Source organism: Pimephales promelas, chromosome 17, assembly GCF_988280905.1.
Source record: "Pimephales promelas chromosome 17, fPimPro1.hap1.1, whole genome shotgun sequence".
Lineage (NCBI taxonomy): Eukaryota > Metazoa > Chordata > Actinopteri > Cypriniformes > Leuciscidae > Pimephales > Pimephales promelas.
In genome coordinates, this window is record NC_142785.1 from 32,971,978 (window position 1) to 32,999,897 (window position 27,920).

General features: G+C 36.2%; 2 protein-coding genes across 5 annotated transcripts in view; both read left to right on the forward strand.

Moving 5' to 3' along the window:
* Positions 1-2,826, forward strand: part of anxa11b (annexin A11b) — a 17,590-nt gene extending 14,764 nt beyond the window's left edge. For both annotated transcript variants that reach the window (XM_039650553.2, XM_039650560.2), the window contains exons 13-15: positions 656-714; positions 867-989; positions 1,617-2,826. In XM_039650553.2, coding sequence (XP_039506487.2) covers positions 656-714; positions 867-989; positions 1,617-1,676 — 242 coding nt within the window. In that variant the 3' untranslated portion in view covers positions 1,677-2,826. The remainder of the gene's footprint in view (positions 1-655; positions 715-866; positions 990-1,616) is intronic.
* Positions 2,827-6,490: 3,664 nt separating this feature from the next.
* Positions 6,491-27,920, forward strand: part of dlg5b.1 (discs large MAGUK scaffold protein 5b, tandem duplicate 1) — a 49,424-nt gene continuing 27,994 nt past the window's right edge. For all 3 annotated transcript variants that reach the window (XM_089122418.1, XM_039650572.2, XM_039650580.2), the window contains exons 1-8: positions 6,491-7,161; positions 16,319-16,387; positions 17,837-17,990; positions 20,334-20,477; positions 22,501-22,684; positions 24,394-24,653; positions 25,850-26,162; positions 26,667-26,897. In XM_089122418.1, coding sequence (XP_088978544.1) covers positions 6,867-7,161; positions 16,319-16,387; positions 17,837-17,990; positions 20,334-20,477; positions 22,501-22,684; positions 24,394-24,653; positions 25,850-26,162; positions 26,667-26,897 — 1,650 coding nt within the window. In that variant the 5' untranslated portion in view covers positions 6,491-6,866. The remainder of the gene's footprint in view (positions 7,162-16,318; positions 16,388-17,836; positions 17,991-20,333; positions 20,478-22,500; positions 22,685-24,393; positions 24,654-25,849; positions 26,163-26,666; positions 26,898-27,920) is intronic.

The following is a 27,920-nucleotide window of genomic DNA, read 5'->3' on the forward strand; positions in this document are numbered from 1 at the left end:
CTTCATCCAATGTTCAGATTTGTGTTCTGGAAAATTATGCAAATGAGTGCATCATTAATTAGTAATAAATTATGCCTAATTTGCATATTTAAACAACATTTCAGAAAACAATTGTCTGAATGTACTGTAAAAAATCAGTGCGAAAAGAGTCGTGATTCATATTAATATTTACCCGTGGCTGCTTTTCAAACATGATTCTGTTTTATTTTTTAAATTTAAAATAAATATAAATATAAATTTTTCATATAAAAACTTTCTAAACATTGTAAAATTGGAGGCTTATGATCAAATTTATATTCTGTAACTGGTTAAATGAATTATTGCTAATCATATTTAAAGTATTCCTCTGTGTAGAATATGAAGTAATGTTTTTTTTTTATCAAATTTTTATTTATTTTTCTTTAAAGAGCCATTCAAACAGATATGTACAGGCCACAGAAATAGAATAGAGATATATGTACATAAACATATACAATATCTATACACAGACACATGCACGCACACATCAAACATTTGCGTACATACCTATACATAAGCATATATAATGAATATATAGTTAACAAAATTAAAAAAATAAAACAAATTATTTATAAAAAAATATATATATATATATGAAGTAATGTTTAGTTTAAGTCCCTTCTGTGCTGTTTTTCAGTGAAGTGCATTAAAAACACTCCTGCCTATTTTGCTGAGCGTCTCCACAAGGCCATGCAGGTAAAGAATATGATGATAAATATACATATATATTTTGCTATGATAATGTATGTCTGGGGTCATCGGAAGCATATATTTGTGGGTTATTTTTATGTTTTCTTAGCATTATATATTGTACATGCACTTGATGATGATGTTTTTCTTTGGTTTAGGGTGCGGGCACCAAAGACAGGACTCTGATCCGCATCATGGTGTCCCGCGCTGAGGTGGACATGTTGGATATCAGACAGGAGTATCTGCGCCTGTACGGGAAGTCACTCTACACTCACATCTCTGTAAGTCTCACACACACACACACACTGCATTTATCCTTATGCTTTATTCAGAAGAGGTTCATACACTACAGATCAAGAGTTTACAATAATTTTGTATTTTTTTAAATAAAAGTCTCTTCTGCTGCATTTATTTGAGTAAAAAAACAGTACTATTGTGAAAACGTTTTTATAATTTATGTGAATATATTGTAAAGTGTCATTTATTCCTGTGATCAAAGCATTATTACTCCAGTCTTCAGTGTCACATGATCCTTCAATAAAGACTCTAATATGATGATTTGATGCTCAAGATCCATTTATGATTATTTTGATCATCATATTAGAGTGATTTGTGAAGGATCATGTGACACTGAAGACTGGAGTAATGATGCTGAAAATTCACAGGAATAAATTACACTTTACTCTATATTCACAAAGAAAACAGATATTTTAATATATCTGATATATTATTTCAAAATTTCTGATCAAATAAATTCAGCCATAAAATACTTCTTTAAAAAAACAATATTTATTTTTATAGTCATTTAATTTTAGGAGGTCACAATTAATGAGTTTATTTGTCCTGTAGCTAAAAATAGATTATTATGAATATATCACACTGGTATAAACACAAGTATTGATCATCAGGGAGACACGTCTGGTGATTACAAGAAGCTGTTGCTGAAGCTGTGTGGAGGAAGTGACTGAAGATCCAGGACGACAGACACCGTGCCATCACGACTGGATATGTGGCGTTATCATATTAATCTTGCCCATATATAATATATATATATATATATATTAATATGTCAGATAGTAGTGTCTTGTTAACTAATACAGTAATCTCTCTCTTCACAGCTTTATAAAGTTTACAGCCAAAATAGCATTTCATTTGTGCCTTAGAGACAACATTAATATTATTATTATAATATAGTTTATTATTTGTTTTGCTATCTAATCAGACTATGCATGATATCTAGAAATTATAAATATATATATATTGTAACTGATGCATCAATATATACATGTAGTGTCTTCAGTAACTGATGCCAAAGGGGAATCAGAACCTGTGATTGTCGTTCGCAACCAAAAACACAATCTGTACAATCCGAACATCATCACTGAACTCTCAAATGCCTTGAAGTACTGAAATATACGCCATAGTTTTTATATAGTGAACTATTCAAGAGTTCTCTGAGGAAGATCTAAGTGTCAATCATCATGAAGGTCTCTGGGTGCAGCTCATGTCATATTTCACCCTAAAAACAAGAAATTAATTTTGCTAAAGCCTATTTTATAAACATTACGATTCTGACGTTTTTTTTCCCCATGACAATTAGGCAAGTTTTCCCCCTACATTTCCATGTCTAACGCATCTACACTTTTGTAGTAATTCTCATTATTGTTAGCGTGTCTTAGTACTGAAACACAATATTTTTTTTTAGCATTTTTTTAGTAATAAATATAAAAATCATACAATTTGAATGTTCTTTTACAATTTAAAATAATATTTTCGCAACATGGAAATGCATATTCATAGACAGATAATTTCTTATTCATGCTAAATTTAATGTTGTATTTCCTCTATATGCGTTTGGGGTGAAATATGAGCAGTTTTGTGAGCACGTGTTGTTGTTATTTAGCATGAATCTGTTTATGTTTTGCTGCTGCGGTAGAGGGCAGTAAAGTGACCACTCTTCATCTTGATAATCACTAGTTAAAAAGGATACTCTTGTGCTGTTTATTAACATGAAGACTCCTTTTTTCAGGGATTTACTAGTATGTTCACTCAGCCAACTAATCTCGTCTAATAACATGTGTCTGTTTAATAAAAACACTTCGTGAATGACTAAGAGAACTACTTTGATTACTTTGGATTGATTAATTGCTGTGTTTTGGGTAACAGTTTGCAAAATGTCCCATTAATTAACGCACCAACTAACAATAAGAAATACAGTCAGTACTTATTAATCTTCGTTAATAAAAATGCGACTGTCACTGTTTATTGTTTGTTCATGTTTGCTCAGGTCCATGTTAATCAATAGCTAGTACAACTCTTGATTTTTAGTAATATATCAGTAAATGTTGAAATTCATCTTTAGTAAGATTAATACATTCTTAATAAGAAGTATTTTTTCCATAGTTCATGTTACAAGGTACACTCCAAACCCCTCAGGTGATAAAGAAACAAAACTGCATTTTGCGGAAGAACATTGGTTTAGTTGTGCTTCGTCTCTGCGTGACTGCGGATGAATATTATTATCCTACTCATAACACATTCACTATTAGGATAGTTTAGATTGAAAGGATCTCAAGCTGACCAGCGGAAGACTTTACTTTACTGACAAAAAGAAGTAAAGGAAGATCTCGTGACACAAAACCTCTGTCACTCCCACACCATGCGTCAAAGCAACGAATAATGGGCTATATGCACGCATAAGTTCCGCATTTGACGCAAGGATGCTCGTCCATTTCCGGTTGTGTAGATTAAAGCGGAGGAAAACCGGAGAAAACGGGATTATGGCAGAGTCTTCAATATTTACTGTCCTCCCGTCTTTGAAACGAAACGTACATACGTTTAGATGTAATTTTATATATATTTATGTTTATTTAATATAATTTTAAAAAGAAGCATAAACACAACGAGGGGTGTCTGTTTTATCTGTTTTTGTGACTAACGTTTCATTAGTATAACCATGGAGTATAAAATTCAATATAAATTCTCGGTATTGCATTGGACTCTATGATCGGCGGAAGTTATCGAGCATCCTTCACCGGAAATAACGCCGTGCATAGAGCCCATTCTCTCTGTTTACGGATATGACGAGCACGCAAAGGCGAGCGACATATGCACGCAGTTTCCCGCGAAAACCACCCCGACATCTCTTTAATAAACACTAATAAGCTTACCATAGTGAATCCGGGTAAGACAAAAACACCTTTTAGAATAATCATTGATGATGCATGTGTAGAGTATCATTATTTATATTTTGTTAATTTTGAACTAAACTAAACTAATTTATGGAGCCTTATTGTAAAGTTGCCATGTTTTTTTTATGTGTGCTTGCTTATATAAAAGTGCAAGCTGTTGCAGTGTGCGCTTGCAAGTGACTAAAAATAGTTTGAATTTGCATTTCAAAAGCACTTTCATCCATGCAAAGCATAAAAAAGAAGGATAACATTTTCATTCATTCATTTTTCAGGTCATCTCCATCCATTATCAGAATATAAACCCAATGTCGATGTTCTCTCTGTTGTTACCAGTGGGTGAAACAAGTGATTTGATTGGACAAACAGGTCTAGAGTTCATGACCTCCCATATGTGTGTGTGTGTGCTCCATTAGTGTACATGGACATCATCTGTGTGTGTTGGCTATAATCATTTGAATCCATTTGCCTGATACAATTCCAAATGCCATCTGCGATCAGACATATATTCAGTCTTTTTTGATCGCTGTTATCTGGGTTTTATATGGAGATTAAATCTGTAATCTGAGTTTCAGATTTAAACATTCAATAGGCCTACACACATTGAGCTCATAATATAAATATAATCAACAAATCCTCTCAAATCTCTGCCTTCGTTTACAGTGGCGGTGGGGATTTAGATGAATGCACCGTGAATGATGCAATACAGTTCAAACTACAGTTTTAAAAGAGGAAAGAAAAGTTTAATCGAGTTCCCAGATCGAGAGAGTTTTAGGCAAGTTGTCACATCTTTTAAGCATTCGTAAATTGATTTATTGGTTTGATAACAACAATGGTTTAATATAAATATAACATTTTAAACTATAAGTTGGCAACATGTTTTTAATACAAATGTTTGTGCTGTTTTATAATTATTTTGCTGCAAGCTTTTAAATAGCCTATATAGTACAGACGATGATATTTAAACTGAGAAGTATTCGCTGGAGTAAAGAGTGTGACAACTAGCCCCGGTGTCGCCATGTTTGTTGGGATTTGTTGCTTCCAGCAGTGCTAAAGCTAATAAAAGTCCTCTCAGATGAGTACGGCTGGGAGTCAAGACTCCGTTGAGTTTCCAAATTAAACACCCGGTGAGATTGTGAGGTTATGTAATCACTAAACACGATCACATGATCACTGCTCCTTTCAGGTCCTCATCTCACATATGTCAGGCTGTTTTATCTCAGACTTGAGCTCATATTACACCTGGATCAATCCTGCTTTGAGCTAAACTACATTCTCATGTCCCTTCATGGAAATCATTTCTTTACTTGGGTTTGAGTGGATGTTCATTTCTGTCTTGTTACTGTACATGCTGTGCTACACAATGAACTTCAACAATCAAAAACGGATAATTAATGGAAATCGATCAAATCCTTAATTGAATCTTAAACATTCAGGATTTTTTTTTTTTAAATGGGTGATACATTTCCCATGTCCTCAATATCACATTCAAACCCATTAGTCTTTTATTAAGTAAAATCACAGTTACTTAATGACATCGTCTGACAGGAAAGTGACATCATTTTGGAGGGAAATCAGCAGCAGCACAAACATCATCAGTAAGAATTTGATGGATTCTGTGATGTTTTGTGTTGTTTGTTGATTTGTGTTGCTCTATTTGATCAAAGTACGTGGATCGGTCTGATAATATCAAAGATAACAGTTTTGAAATATATTTCGAAAGTTAAAAATATGAAACCAAACTAGCGTATGCTAACTATCAATTTCATCCTGTTAATTGAAGTTATATTAAGTGAATGTAAGTTAAAATCTGTTTATTAAAACACTTAATTTTGCTGTAAATGCAATGCTTATTTTATTGTATGTGTTTTCTGTGGACAAGTGAGTGTGTAATGTTACATTACACAACACCAGAGTTAACAATGGAAAATCAAATGTTATCAAAAATCATATTCTGTGCTTTGTGGACTTTACTGTTTAAGGAAAAATAAAATGCCAAATAACCTTGGCAACAGGTGAGCAATTGTTTTATTTTCTCAGCTTTATCTTATATGATTTGTGGATTTTTAACACCAAGATTCTTGGTTAACATTAACATATACATGACTATACACTTTTCCACCATTTTTAAATAATTTTTTTTAACTTAATGAGTTTTGTGCACTAAAAAATGTTTTAAAACAATTTGTTTTAGGCTACATGAATTATAGCATGTCACACCACACCACAGGTCAGTCCTGAATGAAATTTAAATGTATAATAATCAGGCATTTAATGCTTATATTCAGCCAGTTTTATAGAGATGACATCATTATCTAAGAGTTGACGAATACAGGAAAAGCATAAAAGAAAAAAACAACAACATGAAAGTGTTTTGTTACTTTGTACTCATCTGTTAATAATGAAATAATCTCGCCAGTGAACGCCTAGGTGTTTTATCGGAAGCCCCGCCCCTCACTTGTTCCCCTCCCATTTAACCGCTTTGAGTGGCATGTAGCAGCCACGCCCCTTTCTCGTTCCCCTCTTGTTGAACCGGTTTGATTGGCAGGCGGGAGCCCCGCCCCATCCTCAGTGCCCCTCCCTCTGCTAGGCTTTGATTGGCAGATGATAGCAGCTGCGGAGTTGTGGAGTCATGGCGGAGCTCCGCCGCACCTCTGATCATTGGAGTTACGGCGAGAATTAGTGATAAACTGTCAAACTTTCTAACAAATTTAAAATGATCGAAAGTGAGTTAAAGTTACGAGCGCCGTCAAACCACCACCAATCGATTTGAAACCGAGAACTGGCAAAGATGTGAGACTCTCCGGAGCTGAAGAAGAAGAAGAAGAAGAAAAACCGTTGGAGTCTCTCCTAAAGTCGCAAAGATGGCTTCTTGCTTCTTTCAATCTCACACAAAAAACTCTTTAACAGGAGCGTCGTTGTTTTCAGCGCTTTGTGTCGTTCTGTAGCGGGCGGACCGGACCGGGTGTGATGGATCCCAAGCACAAAGAGTTGTTAGAGCAGTGCCAGGAAAAGTTGTCGGAGTCCGTCACAGATGTGGACCGGGTTCTGGAGCTGCTGGCCCAGTCAGGGAGTCTGAGCCCGGCCGAGCGAGCGGAGCTCGACAGAAACTGCTCCAGCTCCGCCGAGAAGGTCCATCTGCTCCTCAAGACTCTGGTGGAGAAGAAGGAGAGGGATCACTTCCAGGAGTTCTGCTGGGCTCTGGAGAAAACCCACCCGGTGCTGCTCAGCGCTCTGCTGCCTGCGAACAACCACAACAACACGGGTAACGTTACGCACATCCACTGGGACAACGGTTTACAACACAACACTCCTCCAGTCAGGGTTACTAGTCAAAACACCTCAGTTTAGTTTGTTGTCATTCCAGCATTATACCCAGAGAAGTGTTATTTAACCTGGTTACACACAGGAACAACGATACAAGAACTCATTTTCAACATATAGAAACACTAGGGACATTTACATTCATGTTTGAGTATAATAATATATGCCACAATTTGAATATTTGATAACGTTTTTATTCTTTAGGTAGCTTAATTTTTAGCAATTTTTGAGTATAGATATTCATAATGGTCTCAGTATGAATACAATACCAGTGAAAAGTTACTATTTCATTTTTTTGTTGTTGTAAGAAGTCTCTTACGCTCATCAAGGCTGCATTTATTACAATTTAATATACATGAAAAGTTAAAAAGAACAACATGTATTCAAAATAGAAATATTTCCAACAATATCAATCTTTGTCTCCAAACTTTTGAACGGTACTGAATGTGTATTGTTTCAAAAGATTTCTATTTGAAGAGTTCAGATGCAAAAGCCTCTAAGTGCCATTTGAAATTTTCTTCTAGAATGATAATTTTTTATCAAACTTGTATATTTAATTTCAGTGATTTCACTTAAATGGCAATGATAATTACCTATTAATTGTTATTTAAGTGAAATTACTGAACTTAAATATACAAGTTTGATAAAAATCAGCATTAAAGAAGAAAATTTCAAATGGCATTTAGAGGCTTTTGCATCTGAACTCTTCATTTGTTCTTTTTAACTTTTTATTCATCAACTTTCACAACTGTTTCCAGCATTGATAATAAATCAGCATGTTATAATGATTTCTGAAGGATCATGTGACACTGACTACAACAATAATGATGAATAAATTACATTTTACTATATATTCACAATAGAAATCAGCTCATATTATTTTTATTGCGATTAATATTTTGATCAAATAAATACAGGCTTGATGAGCAGAAGAGACTTCTCTTCAAAAACATTAAAAATGTTTCCAAACTTTTGACCAGTACTGCATGCACCATAAAAGCTGCATGCATAATCATTATGTGCATAACTAGTTTTAGCTTGTCACATTACTGTCAGGGGATGTAGTAATATTTGGTGGTATTGTGTGTGTTAATGTCTAGTTTTTGTTGACCGTATGAGAAATGGTTTGCGCTGGACAGATGCTGAGATGTTCAGCTGATGCATGTCCTTATAGAAAACACAGATCCGTCGCAGCCGGTGATGAGTAAAGCGTTACAAAGCTGTTGTGTGAATCTGCCGTGCAAAACGTCGTACAGTAAATGTGTTACAGATGTTCCTCAGATTCCTGCGGCCAAAAAAACTCATCAGACATGCAGGGATTTTGCCATAAGCCAGAAATAGCTGCAGTCTATAAAATAATGCAGCTTAAACCTAGATCAAATAACATTACCTAGAAAGCCATTAAACCCCTGTTACAGGAATCTGATTGGATGACAAACATGTGTGAGTGATATTGGACCAGGGCAGCCGTTCCAGACTGAGGGGAAGAGTCGCTTCGAGTCTGTCTGTTAAATAGAGCATCTATGATGGTGGGCAATATAAAGCACAGCTGGGTTCTGTTGGGTTTGTTTAGCTTGATTTATCACAGAGTCTCTGATCAGTTCCTCTCATGACTCTAGGCTGTTTTTAATCGTGCTACGAATAAATAAATAGGCTCCTGACTCCTGAATAGTGGTGTAACGACACCCTCATATCACGATACTCGACTCACGATACGATATTATTGCGATACTCCGAGACATATGATAAAATGTAAATGCTAAATTATACATTGTGCGTGTACATGAATAGGCTTGGACTTGGTGCTGAAACCCAAAGCACAGGACAATAGAGACACCAGAATAACAATATTTCACTCTTTCACTGACTAGATGTATTTAAAATAATATACGCCACTTTGTAACATAAAACATTTGGCATTATCAGAAGAACCCACAAATATTGCATTATAATACATAATACTCAACATTATATACAGCAGTTTAATGTAGTATTGACACTAAAACTTTGTAAACTTGAATTTTTTTCTTACACAGTAATTTTTATTTAGGTGAATAAAACAAAATGCATAATATTGCCACTATCCACGATACATTTTGTTGCATTTTTGTATTGCGATCTATTGTGACACCCCTAGTCCTGAGTGATTGTGTCCATAATAGGCCAGCTGACCGACTGCCTCACTTATATAAAACCCCTATAGAACGTGACCGCAGGGCGCAGGCACAGATCCCCATTGATTTTTAGTGATAACATAAAGAGCTTTCAAAGCAGACGTGTCATGAGATCTGAGGTTAAGTGAGAGGTTATTAAAACATGTTTAATAATTCAATTCTTGGGTAAAACTACACTGCATAATTGAGGACAAAGCGACAATATATCTATATATATATATATATATATATACTTTTTATATTTGTTATTGATTATACATTTAGTCCGCGCAGTTAATAGATTCCTAACTCATATGAACTAATAATGAACAATGCATTTTACAGCATTTTTGTTAGTTAAATAAAAATGTTCGCATTAGTACACAGTGCATTGGCTTACAGGTGGAACTCGAAAACTTAGAATATCGTGCAAAAGTTAATAATTTTGACGATTATGGCTTAAAGCTTATGAAAACCCCAAATTCAAAATCTCAGAAAATTAGAATATTACATGAAATCAATAAAAAAAGGATTTTAAATACTGTAATGTCTGCCCATATCATGCATATGTATGTAGTTATATATACATTTATTAGTTTCATCTTTTAATTTGAATTACTGAAATACATAATGCATGATATTCAAATTTTTCGAGTTCCACCTGTATATTAAAGGCACTCTATGTAAGATTTTTGGATCAAAGTTTCCCAAAGCCACTAGAACAATGTTATATATTTTGACTTGTGTACTTGCATTATCCCAAATGTTTCTAAGAATGTTTAAATCCAGGGAAATAAGCAGTTTTAACCAGGACACGCCTATCAATGACATCATACCCGCGTCACCCTCGATTTCCAGTTTTATTTTGTAGAAACCATAGAAAGACGCTTTAATATATTATGTGTTTTATTAGGCCGTGTGTCCACCAAAGCGTTTTTAACCAGCTGAAAATGCCGTGCTTTTGGCGCTTGAGAGCATTTTGCCAGCGCAGCGTTTCTTCCGTTGAGACGTTTCGTTGCTACAATACAGAATATTCGCAGCACAGTTTACTTGTAACTAATTTCGCAGATAATTTGTTTCATAAAAAAAATAAAATAATAATAATTATCCATTTTGTTGGGTTAGCTCTGCTGGGTGATGTCGTTGTACAGAAAGAATGTTGTGACAGTTGGTCGGTGTGGTATTAGTCCCGCCCCTCCTCCACTGTGATTGGACGGCTGGGTAAAAAGTGACAGTGATGAGCGCTGCGTTTTATCCAAAGTTGAACATTTTTCAACTCTCGGCGACCAGTAAAAAATGCCGGGTGTTCGGTGCTTAAAGGCTCAGCACCTCGTTACGCTCATGGCGTTTAAAAAACGTGGCGCTCCCATTGAAAACAATTGAAAACATACGCCAGGCGCGTGGAAAAATGCTTTGGTGGACACACCTCACACACACATGACCGGAAGAAGCATCAGCGGCGTCTGCGTTATGATCAAATCTCCTCGGTTCTCGTGCTCGTCTTTTATTAACGGCTTCGTTCTGATCCAACGGCTTTTGTAACGTTAATAAATCTATATGATGATATTCTCCACCGGCTGTAGAGGTGAAACGACTATTCCCATTATTCAGCGACATCAAGACGTCATCAAGCTACGCCTTTGTTTTGAATAAACAACCTCTAGTGGTGAAAACTTACATAGTAGGGCCCGACCGATAAAGGATTTTGAAGGCTGATACCGATTAGGGGTGTAACGGTACACAAAAATCACGGTTCGGTACGTACCTCGGTTTTAAAGTCAGGGTTCGGTACGTTTTCGATACAGCAAAAAGAAAGAAATGCCAGAGAAATTTCCTATTTGTTTAAAGAAAAAAATATTTTTAAATAAGTGTGAGTTTTCCTAGATCTTGAAACTTTCAGGTTTATAAATGGGGGTCATCTTTGAAGGATGAACAAATAATGTTTTGGTCATCACACACTCAGAAAAAAAAGGTACAAAAGTTGTCACTGGGGCTGTACCTTTTCAAAAGGTAAACTTTTGTCCATTTCATGAGCTAATAAGTACATTTAGGTGTTAATATGTACATTTTGGGTGTTAATATGTACATTTTAAGTGTCAATATGTACATTTAAGTGTTAATATACATTTTAGGTGCTAATATGTACATTTCAGGAGGTAATATGTCAATTTCATGAGCTAATATGTCCATTTTAGGTGGTAATATGTACATTTGAGGTACTAATATGTACATTTTAAGTGTTAATATGTACATTTTAGGTGCTAATATGTCAAAATCTTGAGCTAATATGTCCTTTTCAGGTGGTAACATGTCCATTTTAGGTGCTAATATGTATCACTAAGGTACCAATATGCAGCCTTTGGGTACAAAAGTGTACCTTTTGAAAAGGTACAGCCCCAGTGACAGCTTTTGTACCTTTTTTTCTGAGAGTGCATTAAAAATAACATTTAAATATATATTTATTTATATAATATTTGAATTTTGAAGTGCTGGAAAAAGATGTGTGAAGTACTTGAAAGCATTTCACCATTCCAGCCAAACTGGTTCCAGTTAGTGTTACTATATTAAATCCATGGTGAATGTTGCTGGTCTGTGGACGAAAGTATTACTAGTTCATTCACGGCACAATGTTTCTCCTGGTTTCCATGACAGCGCTGTTTGATCTAATAGAGATCTACGGTAAATAACGGAGAAATGTGAATGCTTCTCACTGACTAGATCTCGCAGCGATGCTATTACCTCAGTGGCGAATTCAAATGTTTTCTTTTGCTTGATCGAGATCGGCTCGCGCTGCACAGATGTTGCTGGTCCGAACTGATAAACGATCCGTGAAGCACATAACGAGTAGCGCAGTTTCGTTCTGCTTTCATTACGCTTGCCATTTGATGTTGCGCAACATTGTGTTGGCCGCGTCAGCACGAATTTTGCCGGCAGGAAAAATTATCCAAGCAACCGTTCGGTTTGTATGCGTACCGAACCGGAAGCCTCGAACCGAAACGGTTCAATACGAATACATGTACCGTTACACCCCTAATACCGATACAAATATTTTTTGGTTTTAAAATCCGATATTCCGATATATCGGCCGATATTTTTTTTTTCAGAAACGCACAACAAAACATTAACAGATTTCCCTAACGTTAGTTATTTGTAGTTATTTATGAGTTTTAACTAAAATAATATGATAATGCATTTTAAAAAGAAACTTGTTTCTTTTATTGTCACAACAGAACATACTGATGATAGTGGCATTAGCTAGCTTCATGGCTAGCTAGTCTATGATGAGCCATAATTTAGCAATGGATAACGGCACACTGCAAATTGTAAAACATACATTGTCTCATTGCTATAACTGTCACGCGCTATTAAAGAAATACTTCAGTCACGCTGTCAAAAGTTAAAAGGACAGTCAGTCAACTACACTGTAATAACGTAACGTAATTATTACTAGCTAATTCCGCTTCACTCTCGGCTTATTTAACAGCAGCAAAACTGGACATGATAGTCACAAATTTTGTCACTTGTTTGCGTTTAGAGAACTGATGCGGATGTTCTTTTAATTGTTATTCAAGCAATGTATGTCTCGTGACCAACTCAACGAGTGTTGCCAACAGGGACGGTGTAGAGCGCCCTCTGGTGGACAAACTATACAACTCCAACACTCATGACATGGTTCAAGCGTGTTTCGTCTGTTTTTATTTTATTTTTTAAATATTCATTTATCGGCCGTTATAACTGCCGATACCGATAGTTTGGAAAATGCCTAATATCGGCCGATAATATCGGCTGCCGATTTATCGGTCTGGCTCTATTACATAGTGTGCCTTTAACAGACAATGTTTAATTTGTTAATGTTGAGATTAACATTAAATGCTATTCAACTACTGTTCATTGTTAGGTAATTAATGGTAACAAATTGTAAATTGTTGACCATTATTACAGTTATGTGATTTGTAGTTGTTTGTAATGCTGTGGTGCTTCGGTCATATAAAGCGCATTAGTCTCGGCTGAGGAAGATGACCTGTAATGATGTGTGTGTGTGTGTGTGTGTGAGTGTGTGTGATGAGCCGTCATGACTCTGTCCAGTTGGTGATGTGGAGGAGTCAGTTTCTCAGGGCTGTGAGTAATGAAGGACACTGAGATTCTACCCAGCATGCAGTCTGGCACACATAGAGAGGCCTCAACAGATTGAGCGCCTTTCACTGTCAGGTCCAAGTTTCCGTTGTCCGGCTCACAGCTGTGTGTGTGTGTGTGTGTGTGTGTGTGTGAGAGAGAATTCAAGAGAAGTCCAGTTTAGGGTCTGTACTTTGCCAAGCTTCATGCACTCTGTTTAAATGCCAGACTACACACACACACACACTCTCCTCTCACGCACACACACTTTTGTTAAAAATATTTTACGTTTTTTAAATTTTAGTTTAATTTTTAGTGATTTTGTTATGCGATCTTTGTCATTTTTATTAGTGTACTTTAGTTGATGGTTATATTTTAGCACTTCAGCATAAACATATTTCAGTTTTTCGTTTGATAGTTTATTTCAGCTGTATTTAAATATTTTTTTAACTTTATTTTAGTTTTTAGTTTACGAAAACAACATTGATTAACTAATTACATTTATTTCATTTTTTTTTTTTAACTTCAAAACAGGGCAGAGCTTTTGCTAGTGAATTTGCTACTGAGAACCGTGACATTTGTACTGGTATTGGAAGCGACTGCTGAAATGTTGGTATGTTGACACTATCTGCGTGCGTCCGTCATATGTTTAGAAACCCGTTTGAGTCGTCGATCTTTTGCGCAGGTTCAGGACCACTTCTGTCTGCTTGTTAACCCAGTTCCCATCAGCCTCTGTGTGGATCCGTCGCTATAGTAACGCTGAGCCTTGTCACATCTCACAAACGTGACGATTGTCATTAACTTCAGGTGTTAATTAACTCTCATGTATTAATTATTTCTCATCATGGCCATGGGTGTGTTTTACTGTTGTGCATTCAGTGCTCGTTTCTCTTTCCATCACCATCCCTTACAAAACAGCTGGAGTGCCATAATTAGGGATGGGCAATGATTAATCACGATTAATCGCATCCAAAATAAAAGTTTGTGTTTACAAAATATATGTGTATGTAGTGTGTATAATTAATTTGTATATATAAATACACACACGTGCATGTATATACAGTATTTAAGAAATATTTGCATGTATATAATTTATATATATTTATGAATAATTAATATTGTATATAAATATAAATATTTGACATATTAATAACACATTTTTATTAAATATATACATGCATGTCACATGTGTGGGTATTTATATATACAAATTAATTATGCACACTACACACACATATATTATGTAAACACAAACTTTTATTTTGGATGCGATTAATCGCGATTAATAATTGCCCATCCCTAGCCATAATGCAGTTATAGTGTAATATGTAATTTTATCGTCCTGAATGTATTGTAATATTTTGTTGTATTTCCCGTGTGTGTGAATGAGACTTGATTTAGCTTGTTCAGTCGCGGTCTTATGGGTGTCAGCAGGTGGACGGCGCATCAGATCGTGTCTGGATAAACTCAAGACAGGCAACTTTACAGATGTGCAAAGTTTATGATGTTCTTTCCTTTGCAGAACACAAAAAAAAAGATTTTTAAAGACTGTTTTTGTCTGTACAATGGACCATGGTCATCATAGTTGGCTAAACGTCTGTGCAGTACATGTGCCCGCCCACTTTTTCAGCAGCGTTATATACAGAAGTATTTTCCATTCGTATTTTTTCCATTAGTTTTCTCAAGTTTTCAGGAGGATCACACAATCTTTGATTTGAAGGAAAAAAGTTTAACAGTGAAAAAAAGACTTGGTGAGGGGAAACAACTTCAATCCCATGAGGCATTGCAAACAGCATAATCAAATTGAAAGCAATGGAGAAATATAAAATTACCCATTTAAAAATGTCAATTATATATATAAAACAATAGATTTTAAGTTAATTGCAAAATATGGATGTATTATATTTATATCACATCTTTCTTGTTTTGACTCTCCGATTGTTGGAATTTTCTACAGCATCATGGGTAATGCAGATTTTCACCATGAATTCCACTGTTTAACATAACATTTTTATACATAAGTTGAAAAAATGTAAGCTAACGGCTTCAGCAGAAGCAAAGACCATCAATGATTTGCCATTATTGCGCTCTATAGTGCTGAATGAAAGAGTTTCCATTTGTTTTAATAGTAAAATACAAAAAAAGTAGGGATGCACGATATCAGCCACCATATTGGTATCTGCCAATATCTATGTTTATTTTTAATGTTACACTTTATTTTAAGGTGTCATTGTTGCAGTGTAAGTATTTACTGAGTAATATTAATTAACATGTACATACTATAGGGTTAGAGTCTGTTAGGATTAGGGTTTGATTTAGGGTTAGTTGCATTTAATTATGCATAATTTACTGTTATTGCTATGGACACTGTAAAATAAAGTGTTGCCCTCCAAAAAAAAAAATATACATATATATATATATATATATATGAAGAGTTCAGATGCAAAAGCCTCTAAATGCCATTTGAAATTTTCTTCTTTAATGATGATTTTTATCAAACTTGTATATTTAAGTTCAGTAATTTCACTTAAATAACAATTAATAGGTAATTATCATCGCCATTTAAGTGAAAGTACTGAACTTAAATATACAAGTTTGATAAAAATCATCATTAAAGAAGAAAATTTCAAATGGCATTTAGAGGCTTTTGCATCTGAACTCTTCATATATATATATATGAAATCTATCAGGTGTAACTCTTGAGTGTGTCCAAGACTGAGAATTCAGACTGAGATGCAGCCGGACTGAACAGATGCTCTCATTCTCACTTCATCCACTCAGTGACAATACAGTAAGTGTTGATGTGTGTTTGTGTGTGTGTGTGTGTTCCAGGATCCACGTGCAGCGTCCTGTCTGCGATGCCGTCGGACTCGGAGAGCAGCAGTTCTCTTAGCAGCGTTGGTGAGTCCTTTGTGTGTGTGTGTGTTTGTTAGTCATGGCTATCTTCAGCCTTTTGGAACTTGAAGTTATTTCCTAGAAATAATGTAAAAAATCTTAATGCTCCTAAAATAGGTTTAATTTGTCTTGTAAATATATATTATAATTATGAATCTTTTGATTTTTGAATTTTTTTATTAAAATTTGAAATTTGTTTTTTTAATTATTCTTGCATTTATTTTTTTCTTTTTACCCTGACCTTTATGACTTAAAATAATTTGAAAGTTTGTTACTTATTTTTGGTTTAAAATAGCTTTTCTAAATCAGATTTCTAAGTTTACACTAAAGTTCAAAAGTGGGTTCAGTGATGATAAATACATTTATTAAAAGTAACAAATACATTTTTCACATAAACACTGTTCATTTTAACTTTCTGTTAATCAAAAAAAAATAAAATGTATCAGTTTCCTCAAAATATGAACGGTTTTCAACACTGATAATAATCATAAATGTTTCTTGAGCATCAGATCCTCATATTAGAGTGACACTGAAGACTGGATTTATGATGCTGGAAATTCACAGGAATAAATTACACTTTACTGTATATTCACATAGAAAATGGAAATTTTATGTTGTAATAATTTTTCACAATATTATTGTATTTTTTAAACAATAAATGCAGCGTTGATGATACGACTGTTTCAAAAACATTATTTTAATGACACCAAACTTTTGTTTTTCAATTCTAAACTTATTCCTGACTTCCTTCTGGGACTCGCTGGGAAACACGGAGCAAACGCAGACACCAGCTGGAGACGCTTCTGTCTATTAAGCGTCTAGAACGAGACAGACGTCTCTGTTGTTTTCTGCAGTGAGGCATTATGGGATGGGTCGTCAGCTCAGTGGCCCAGATAAAATCATTGTTTATTCATAACATCTGTATGAACAGCAGACCTGACTCTCAAACTGAACGCAAAAGTTCATAAACTGGCCTACCATCTTCTGAGCCCTGCATCTACAGTCAAACCAAAAATCATTCAGACACCTGATATCGTTTCACTAGTGTGTGATCAGGACACTATAGTTCATTTATGGAACTGAGGAGAGCAAAATATAGTGAAATGTGACATAATACACCCAATAATTCTTCAAACAGTGACTACCAGTCAAAATGTGGGACCATTCACTTTAATCTGTAATTGCTAATGCTGTTTTTACACACACTGAACAACACTGGTTGAGCTAAACTGGTATTATCTAATTGTGTAGTTAAATTTAACAGATGTTCAACATCATTCATGTGTGAGAGTCCAACAGAAGGACGGACAAAAGTTTTTGAAACTGATAATGTGAGAAACGTTGAATAAATTCTGGTTTGACTGTCCGTGTGCCGCTAATTTTCCTCTTTAATACTGAAACTACATGTAAACATATATTTTCGGAGCACTGATGTGCTATATCTGTCAATCCCAGCATCCTCACCCCCTCCTGCACACCCGGAGAAGCGTGTGATGAGTGAGAAACTGGAGACGGTGATCTTCCAACTCCGCCAGGTGACCCGTGAACGAGACGACCTGCGCAAGAGACTGGCGCTCTCCTCACCCGGCACCACCTTTGACGACTGCAGGTACAGTCATATATCGGATGCTGTGAGTCGGGCTAATGTAAGAGAGATCCAACCGGGTGATTGCAACTGAACTGGAGATCTCAAGGCGCGTTTCCATTACAGATTTTACAGATATTTTCCAAATGTCGATAAAAAACAATTGCGAAATGACGGTGTTTCCATTAACCGATGTTATGCGACTAAAACGTCTTTTTTTTCCTCTCGCGATAAGTTATTCCAAAAATCGTTGCAACGGACGTTGGTAGGTTTACCTATTTCACAGCCATACACCGCACTAGACATTAGAGCCCGACCGATAAAGGATTTTGAAGGCCGATACCGATACAAATATTTTTGGGTTTTAAAATCCGATATTCCGATATATCGGCCGATATTTTATTTATTTATTTATTTATTTTAAACTGGACACAAATTCTGTCATGCTTATTTGAGTTAAGAGGACTGATGGGAATGTTCTTTTAATTGTTATTCAAGCAATGTATGCATCGTGCCCAACTCAACGAGTGTTGCCAACAGGAACGGTGTAGAGCGCCCTCTGGTGGACAAACTATACAACTCCGACACTCATGACATGCTTCAAGCGTGTTTCATCCGTTTTTATTTTATTTTTGAAATATTCATTTATCGGCCATCATAACTGCCGATACCGATAGTTTGGAAAATGCCTAATATCGGCCGATAATATCGATCTGCCGATATATCGGTCTGGCTCTACTAGACATTATTATTATTGATGGAAGGAGACGTGGTGTGTTATCCAAGCATTAACGGCAGGGAAAGACACAGAGTTCCTGGGTGTTTCTCCCTTATTTCTGCTTCGATGTCTTGATGGCATTTCTTTGAGGTTTAGAGAGGCTATTCCTGTAATTATTGTTTCTTTTTTTTTTTTTAATGAATTTAATAAAGATCTCATATTATGTCCAAACGGTCGTTGCAAAACGAAAAATGAACGGTTGTTGTATTTTTAAAACGCAAAGTTGAACACCAACATTTTAGTTTGACCGCACCAATAGCAGCCTGCGCTATATACATCTCAACGAATTTTCAGATATTTTTTTATGACTTTTTGCCCCATTTTAAACATTTAAAATATTCACAAATTAATATGGGGAAAAAAAATATAGATTTTACTGGTTTTCTAAAGCCAAATTAGAACATTTATGATATTTGTCCCGCAGTGATAGGCGAGTTATTATAAATGCGTCTGAAAAAATGACGAGCTAAAAACATAATCTCCGGATGCACCTTTAGAGAGAGCTGCACCTTTTATACGGATTACATAATCAGAAGGTATTAGTTTACGATTCGAACTTGTTCTTTTTAAAGTGGACATTTAAAGCTTTAGTCTATAAAGGATATTGGTTCAGTTCTCGCGCTCCTGTTCACGAAGATCATAAAGCGCGCCTGATTGTTTTGTTATTTTACAAAAGCACAACGTTTTCTTGTTATTGTGACATTACGCAAATAAAAGTAGTTGTGAATAATGTATTATTATTTTCATAAAAGTAGTTGTAAATAATGTATTATTATTTTCTGTATGACCAAAAATGATAAGAGTATTTTAAGTTGATTCCACTGTTGATGGGAAAATGAAAGTGTTCACGGTCTGCCATCCAGTGCGTCCTCCAAACTCCGGATATTGGTCAAAATCGAGTGTTTATTTGTGATAATCTTAGCCCTATTATTATTATTGTCCAACCTGTTGCCTACTATGAATGAGATGTGACGAATTGCTTTGTTCCTTTTTTGGATAAAAGCGTCTTCTACATATGTAGCCTAATAAATGTTATAATAATAGGCTAATGATGATAATTATTATTATTATTTGCGGACACGGACCTAAAACACACAAGTCAGGTGACTGTAAATGCGCAAAATCTGTTTCTATCGCAGTTTTGCGAAAAAATCCTTTTTCGAATTGCCTGAAAAACCTCCTCATGCGAGCGTAAAAACTTTTTTGCGATAAACGGGAGTTTTGCGAAGTTGACGTGTTTCCATTGAGCGTATTTTCATTTCGCGCAAATTGAAAGGTAATGGAAACGCAGCTTCAGATCCAGTTTCAGTCTAACCCCGAAAGACAGTTTCCGTATGCGAGCGTGAGATGGACAGAGTGCTTTATGTGTATAAATAAAGTATGTCTACTTTCATTACTATTTCATAAATAAGGCTTTTTGCCCCGTTTTTGTGTTTTTTTTTCTTCACCTGAATGCCGATGGACGTTGAAAAAACACACACTGAGGTTTTCTGTGCACGTGTGTGTGATCTCACTGAATCAGACGTGTATATGATGAATAATGCATGATTACCCAAATCATTTCATGAGATGTGTCTGTGTGTCCGTAGACCGAGTGTGAAGCCGGGTCACGATTACGAGCGTCTGAAGCTTCAGTGCATGAAGGCCATGTCAGATCTACAGTCTCTCCAGAACCAGCACACCAAAACCTTGAAGAGATGCGAGGAGGCCGTGAGAGACGCCGAGTACTACCAGTGAGATCTACACCCATATATTTGCCACTTTTATTTATTTTATTTATTCGTTCTACCTTTTATAAGGGCAATTTAATTCTAACCATATATTAGGGCTGGTTATTGACACAAATTTCACAATTCGATTCGATTTCGATTCACAAGCTTGCGATTTGATTTCGATTCAATATTGATTATTTTGGATATCAGTTCCAATAAATGGCAAATTTTCTCAAGGAAATCAAATTTCTTAACTAATGCTGTAAACTATGGGAGTCTAGTTGTAGCCTATAGGCTTCATTAGCCTAATATGAAGGTAATAATGAACTGTTTTGTAGCTATACAAACACTTAAATTACACATTTATGTATTTTTATAAGAAGATTATATGAAATATCAACATATTATAGCCCGATTTATTCAAATATGCTTTAAATATTGAAGAACATTAAGATTATAATGCATATGGTGTATATATTTAGCAAAATGCTCCTCTCTAGAGTTATTTTTTCTAGCTGACTAACGAGTTTATGTGGGTTTTCTGAGGTAAATATGACGATGACATTGATTACAAGCTGTTTAACTGACGTTTTTTGGACGTAATTTGAAAATTGAGACTTTGTTTCATATCAATAGTAACAAAGAACAAAGGTTATTGCGTTTTTTTTGTTTGTTTTTTTTTAGATGCGCGCAGCCGCGATACAATGTCCCATTCATTCAAATGAAACAGGATGACTAATCGATTCTTGAGATTTAAAAATCAATATCGGTTCGTAAAAGTGAGAATCGATTAATATCGAGAAATCGATATTTACCATATATACTTGAGCTGTACGAATCTGGTTAAACTCAGAATCACAATTTTCTTTTGTTTCAAACAGAGATTCTCCCACGATTCTGCTAATAAACAAAATAATTTGTGACAAAATGTTAATTGCTGCAGCCTATTTAAAATGTTTTATTGATTTGAATGCATTATTTAAAAAAAATGGGTTGAATGAATGATTCAGTGACTCACTCATAAACACTGATGAATCAGCGATTTTGAACACATTACTTGAATGATTTCATGACTAAAAAACAGTCACTTTTTTCCTGGTGGCGTAACGATACAATCATTATTTAATAAACACAGGTGAGGCGTCGTCATTTAGGTTTGTACCGAGATCACCATCTTTTAATGATTGATCGTGCAGCTAACGTGTACTTTAAATGTAATTCATTTAATTTTTTTAAGTTTTACAAATAAACAGACCGGCCAATATTTGATGTTTTTGTTCTAAACGTATAATTTAAAATTATAATTAGTTATTATTTCTAATCTCATTAGAGTGATGCGGAAGGCTTTGATTGGCTGCCGTGAGTCAAGGCAACATCTGGTGGCACAGATTAGAGATTTTCATCTGAGATTACCCCAATAATTTAGTTTAATTCATTTTCCCTCAGTATATTATCTTACTTTTCTGATTTGTTGAATTGAATTGTGTTTTTCTGCATGTGCAAATGCAAGCCAAACATTTGCAGGGCGGCCGGTTATTGATGATTTAGGATTTACCATTTTCACTCAGGAACTGCTTGTAAATCTCAGAAATTATTACAAAGACACGTGAAATTTTGTAGTAGAAAAACTGAAATGGTGAGAACGTACTCCCCAATAATCTTTGTTTCATTTGCAATTTTGATTATTTGATTTAAATCAGTTTTTATGCAAACACAACAGATCAAAGTTTCTTAAAATGTATACAGTAGGTATGTTTTATAAAAAAAGGAGAATATACACTTTAAAGCCATATTTAATCAAACAAACAAAACATTAACAATGGAGTGAAGGGATAAAAGAGTCCAAAACATATTTCATGAGACATCATTGTGAACATTCCTAATTACAGTGTGTTGCTACTGGCAAGCGAACCCATGAAAGTCTTAAAGTCCATTGTCTTCATTTTATGTGGTGCGTTTAACTGCCAGATAAAATAAACATTAACATTATGCGTCGGTTGAAGTTAATGTCCAGGTGGATCAGTAACGCATGCGTCTCTCTCAGCACTCTTCACGGACGTGTGGTTGGTGAACAGACTCATCTGCGGGACGAGATGGAGGCGGTGAAGCAGAACTACTCTCAGCTCATCCAGCAACACTCGCAGCTGCAGCAAACCTGCGACGAACTGCACCGGATACACGACAGCGACCAGAGAGAGGCTTCAGACATGCGCCTGCTGCAGCAACAGGTGCTTATCACACACACACACACACAACTCTCAGGATAGTCAATCATTCATATGCATCTATAGAACTATAGCCCAAACTCCTTCATGAATAACCGGATCAATATGTTTGTCTAATGTTGACCAGTTGCCAGATCTTGTATTAAATGAATTAAATTCACACAATCCATACACCATGTACAATTTCAACCTGTTTGTCATCTCAACCTGGCAACCTATACCCCGGTTGAGCAAAGTGGTATATATATATATATATATATATATGTATAGATTTTTTTATTATATTTAAAGGAGTAGTTCACTTTGAAAAAACTTCTGCTGATAATTTACTCACCCCCATGTCATCCAAGATGTCCATGTCTTTCTTTCCTCAGTCGAAAAGAAATGAAGGTTTTTGAAGAAAACATTCCAGGATTTTTCTCCATATAATGGACTTCAATGGGGTCCAAACGGCTCAAGGTCCAAAAGAGAGTTTCAGTGCAGCTTCAAATGTCTTTAAACGACACCAGGCGATGAATAAGAGTCTTATCATGCGAAACGATCGGATATTTCAAAACTTATTCCAAAAATGTAACTTTTCTAAGGACAAATGCTAGCCTTGCTCTATTCTGTGAGGCGCGTTTGTAACGTCACGTAATACGTAATTACGTTCAAAAGGTCACGGGCGACGTAGCCGGAAGTACAGAGTCAGTGTTTACAAGTTGAACGCATAGGTTGAACGTGCAAACTAACTCAAACGCCGTTTACAAAAAAAGGAATTAAAAGGTAAAACAACGATGTCGGACGATTTTGATTCTGTACTTCCGGCTACGTCGCCCGTGACCTTTTGAACGTAATTACGTAACGTTGCAAACGCGCCTCACAGAATAGAGCAAGGCTAGCATTTGTCCTTAAAAAAAGTTACATTTTTGGAATAAGTTTTGAAATAACCGATCGTTTCGCATGATAAGACCCTTATTCATCGTCTGGTGTCGTTTAAAGACATTTGAAGCTGCATCTAAAACTGTTATTAACTGTCTTTTGGACCGTTTGGACCCCATTGAAGTCCATTATATGGAGAAAATCCTGGAATGTTTTCATCAAAAACCTTCATTTCTTTTCGACTGAGGAAAGAAAGACATGGACATCTTGGATGACACGGGGGCGAGTAAATTATCAGCAAAAGTTTTTTCAAATGTGAACTAATCCTTTAATATTATACATCTTTTGTGCTAAGAAGCTTTTAAAGTGCTATATAAAGTAATTATTATTATTATTATTATAAACATTTGAGTCATATCTCCTTAATTGGTTTGTTTTACATTGATTTAACTAATCAGCTAATTCACACATGTGAATTGAACTTCCGCTGCTTAGAGATGCTGCTAAAACAAATTCTGTTGTGATGTTGCAAAGATGCAAGACTATAAAGAATAACAAAATTAGTCTGACACATTATTTTAAATTATCACCACATAACCTGCTACTTATCTGATTAACATGTTCTTTAACTAGAATAAACATCACATTCATCTGATATATTAGATAATTGCTACTCTATTTGGAATAATGTGATTCTGTAGCGCCACCTGCTGGTGTAATGATGCGTTTTGTCATCTCTGACTAATCCTCGTATATATATTGTAGCTAATCTTCAAAATTGAGTCGAGTGAATGATTTGGTTATGGGTTAAATTTCTGAGCTGAATGTGGTTTCGCTTTCTTCTCTTGTAGGTCATGAGGGAGAACGGCTCCTCAGACCTGCTGAATAAACTTTACGACACGGCCTTAAACAAGCTGGAGGGGACGAAGAAAGAGTACGATGCACTGAGGAAACGATTCAACGAGAAAACGGCGAGTCACAATGCTGATCTGAGCCGCCTGGAGGCGATGGAGGAGGATAACAGACGTCTCCAGAAACAGCTGGACGTTCTGTTGAAGCAGAGAGACTCTGCGCTTCACTTCCAGCAGCAGTACGGCGGATCCGTCAGGAGGTACACGCTAGAGTTGCTAGGTTTTAAAAGGGACCTATTATGCTCTTCATAGTCTTGATGTTGTTTTTGGGCTCTACTAGAATAGGTTTTCATGTTTAAATGTTCAATAAATAAATTTTGTCGCTGTGGCGTGAGATCGCTCTGGAGAAGCAGCAGCGCTGATCTCTCTTCCGGCTTAATAATACCAGTCACAGCGCCAAATAAACATGAATGAGCATCTGAAAGTGTGTTAAAGATAGAGCACAACTTATCCAAATCCGTATCACGTCACATTGATTTACTCAATCAGCGTTTCAACCGTGGAAAGACGTCAGTTAAACAGCTTGTAATCAATGTATCGTCATATTTACCTCAGAAAACCCACATAAACTCGTTAGTCAGCTAGAAAAAATAACTCTAAATATATACACCATATTACATATGCATTATAATCTTAATGTTCTTCAATCTTTAATGCATATTTGAATAAATATGGCAAGTTTTTATGACAGCCACCATTTAAATGTTTATATTTCATATAGTCTTCTTATTATAAAAATAAATAAAAGTGTAATTTAAGTGTTTGTATAGCTACAAAACAGTTCATTATTACCTTCATATTAGGCTAATGAAGCCGATAGGCTACAACTAGACTCCCATAGTTTACAGCATTAGTTAGAGATTTGATTTCCTTGAGAACATTTGCCATTTATTGTAACTGATATCCAAAATAATCAATATTGAATCGAATCGGAATCAAAATCGAATCGAATTGCAAGCTTGTGAATCGAATTGTGAAATTTTTACCATATTTGACTGCTCCTCTTTTCCCAGTCTGTCAGTAACGCTCTGTTTACTTCCTGTCTCTATGAAGACCCTCCTTCTAAAAAGCACACTGTGCTCTGATTGGTCGGCTGGAGCGGTGTGTTGTGATTGGTCGAGCGCTTTTGAGTGTGTTTGGGAAATGTCCCGCCCCTTCCCATAACCGCCAGTTTAACACACTACTAACTAACTCAACCAGGCCCCGCCCCTTTATTCTGCGCATGAATTATTATAATGAGGAAAATTGCGACGTGTTCCGGAAGAAACTCGAGACTACAATGGAGGCGTTTCAGAAACACTGACACTGATATAGAGACGAACTGACTTTTTCAACATTTTTCAAACATTACACACTCAAGAAAGATTGTTCATGGAGAAATATTGATCTCTTTCAGGTTTGAGAGTCTCCAGCAGGAGCTGAATAAGATGTCCGCTCAGAACGAGGAGCTGCAGAGGGAAACTGAGCGTCTTCAGATGGAGAACACGCGCTATAAGACGCTGCAGCTGAAGGCGGTGAAAGACGGCGAGAAGCTGAAGGAGGAGAGAGACTCCGTGTTAAACGAGTACAGACTGATCATGAGCGAGAGAGATCAGGTCATCAAGGAGGTGGACAAGCTGCAGACCGGACTGGAGGCGGCCGAGGCCAAACTCAAGAACACGTCTGGCGAGAGGAGGGTGGCCAGCGACGAGATTGAGGCTCTTAGACAGGTCAAACACACATTTTTTTTTTTTTGACAAAAAAAGAAAAGAAACAACAACAGCAACAATAACAACAACAGGCAGACCAAGGAATAGCAGGCAAATATGTCATAGGTTAACAGAAATGCTCAACATCAAGTAAAGCAAGGAGAAAAAACAAAAAAACAAGACATTTACATCTCAGTTTGTACTCGGATAAGATATCCATTTTTCCCAATATGCCTCACATTTACTCCTGGCATGTCTCAGAGAGAAAGTCAAATGTTCCATAACATACATTTCCTGCACTATTTCTATCCATTCAGCAATTGTCGGGCATTCTTCACTTAGCCATTTCCTTGTTATTGCCAAACACGCGTTTAAAGTCAATATAAAGTGTGTTCACAAACTTGTGTCATCTGGTGTAATGAGCGAGATGAGGTAATAATCAAACATGAAATAAAATGAACCTTTAAAGACTCTAGCCCCAACGTTGCCTTTATTGATGGTTTGAAATGTGTTGTGTGTGTGCAGGAACTGAACTCCGCTCTGCTGGACCGGGACCGGGCGATCCGGGAGAAGACGGAGCTGCTGGAGAAGTACTGTCACGAGGTGCAGGACAAGGTGGAGACGCAGAAGGAGCTGAGCCAGGCCTGTAAGGACATCGAGATGGTGCGAGAGGAGCGCGACGTGGCCCGCAAAGAGCGAACCGAGGCCATTATCCAAAGAGACCAGCTCCTGAGAGAGTATTACCAGGCCAGACAGGTACATGTCCAGTGTTCAGACCACTACAGTTATATCTTTTCATTGAGGTTCTCTCCAGGGTTTTTCACTCACCTACAAAATTAAGTTACCGGCCATTTAGAACTTCTACCGGAGAATGTCTAATTGAGGAGAATTGGCACTGGCTGGTTACTTCCGGGTTCTGGACTGGCTGCAGTAACGCGTCTCTGTCCATGCGGGGGCGCTCGTGGTCGAGTGCAGAATGAATGGGAGTCAATGGGGTTTCACCCCCAGAAATCCACTTTTCTCAGGATGTAATTTGAAAGTTGCAATCAAAAGGGAGGGCTAAGAAAATAGACTTGCATTTTTAAGTTCACTTATCTGTTCTAAAAATCCATTCAAAAATGTGATGACGTCACACAATAGCAGAATGCTAGCGTGTCCAGGCCAACAACGGCCTAACCTGTAAGAAATCAAAAGGACATAAGTACTCGTTCATTCGACTTTTGGCCTATAATCTATATTGAACTCGCGGAATCAACAATAAAATCTATGTTAATTTAACGACAAGCAGGTGAAAGAGACACATTTAGCCGTTTAGCCCCATAGACTCCCATTCATTCTGCTCTCGCTCATGATCACCTCCAGTGGAATTCTAATGGAACTGCAACCAGGATGATACACAACGGGGCTAATAGGAAGTGCAAAGGCTCTCCGTTAGACGGGCTCTGCTTCTACTACATTAATTCCTAATTCACACTAAATCCTGTCATTAAATGTCTCCTCCCTTCCACTTTTTTAATCCTTTTCACCAACAATGTATTTTAGGTGGACACATCAATACAGTACAAAGAACAGCAAATAAATATAGGATGTTTGGAAATAACAATGTTTTCTGTAGGGCTGTCAACTTTAGTCGTTTAGTCGACTAATCAGTCGATGCCGTCTTGGTCGACTGACATTCTTATTGGTCGACCGGTCGCATTTTTTTATTTATTTTTTATTTTTTACCAATAGAAATACATTTTCAATGATTTACTCCTTGATATTAATTCCTTTATAAAG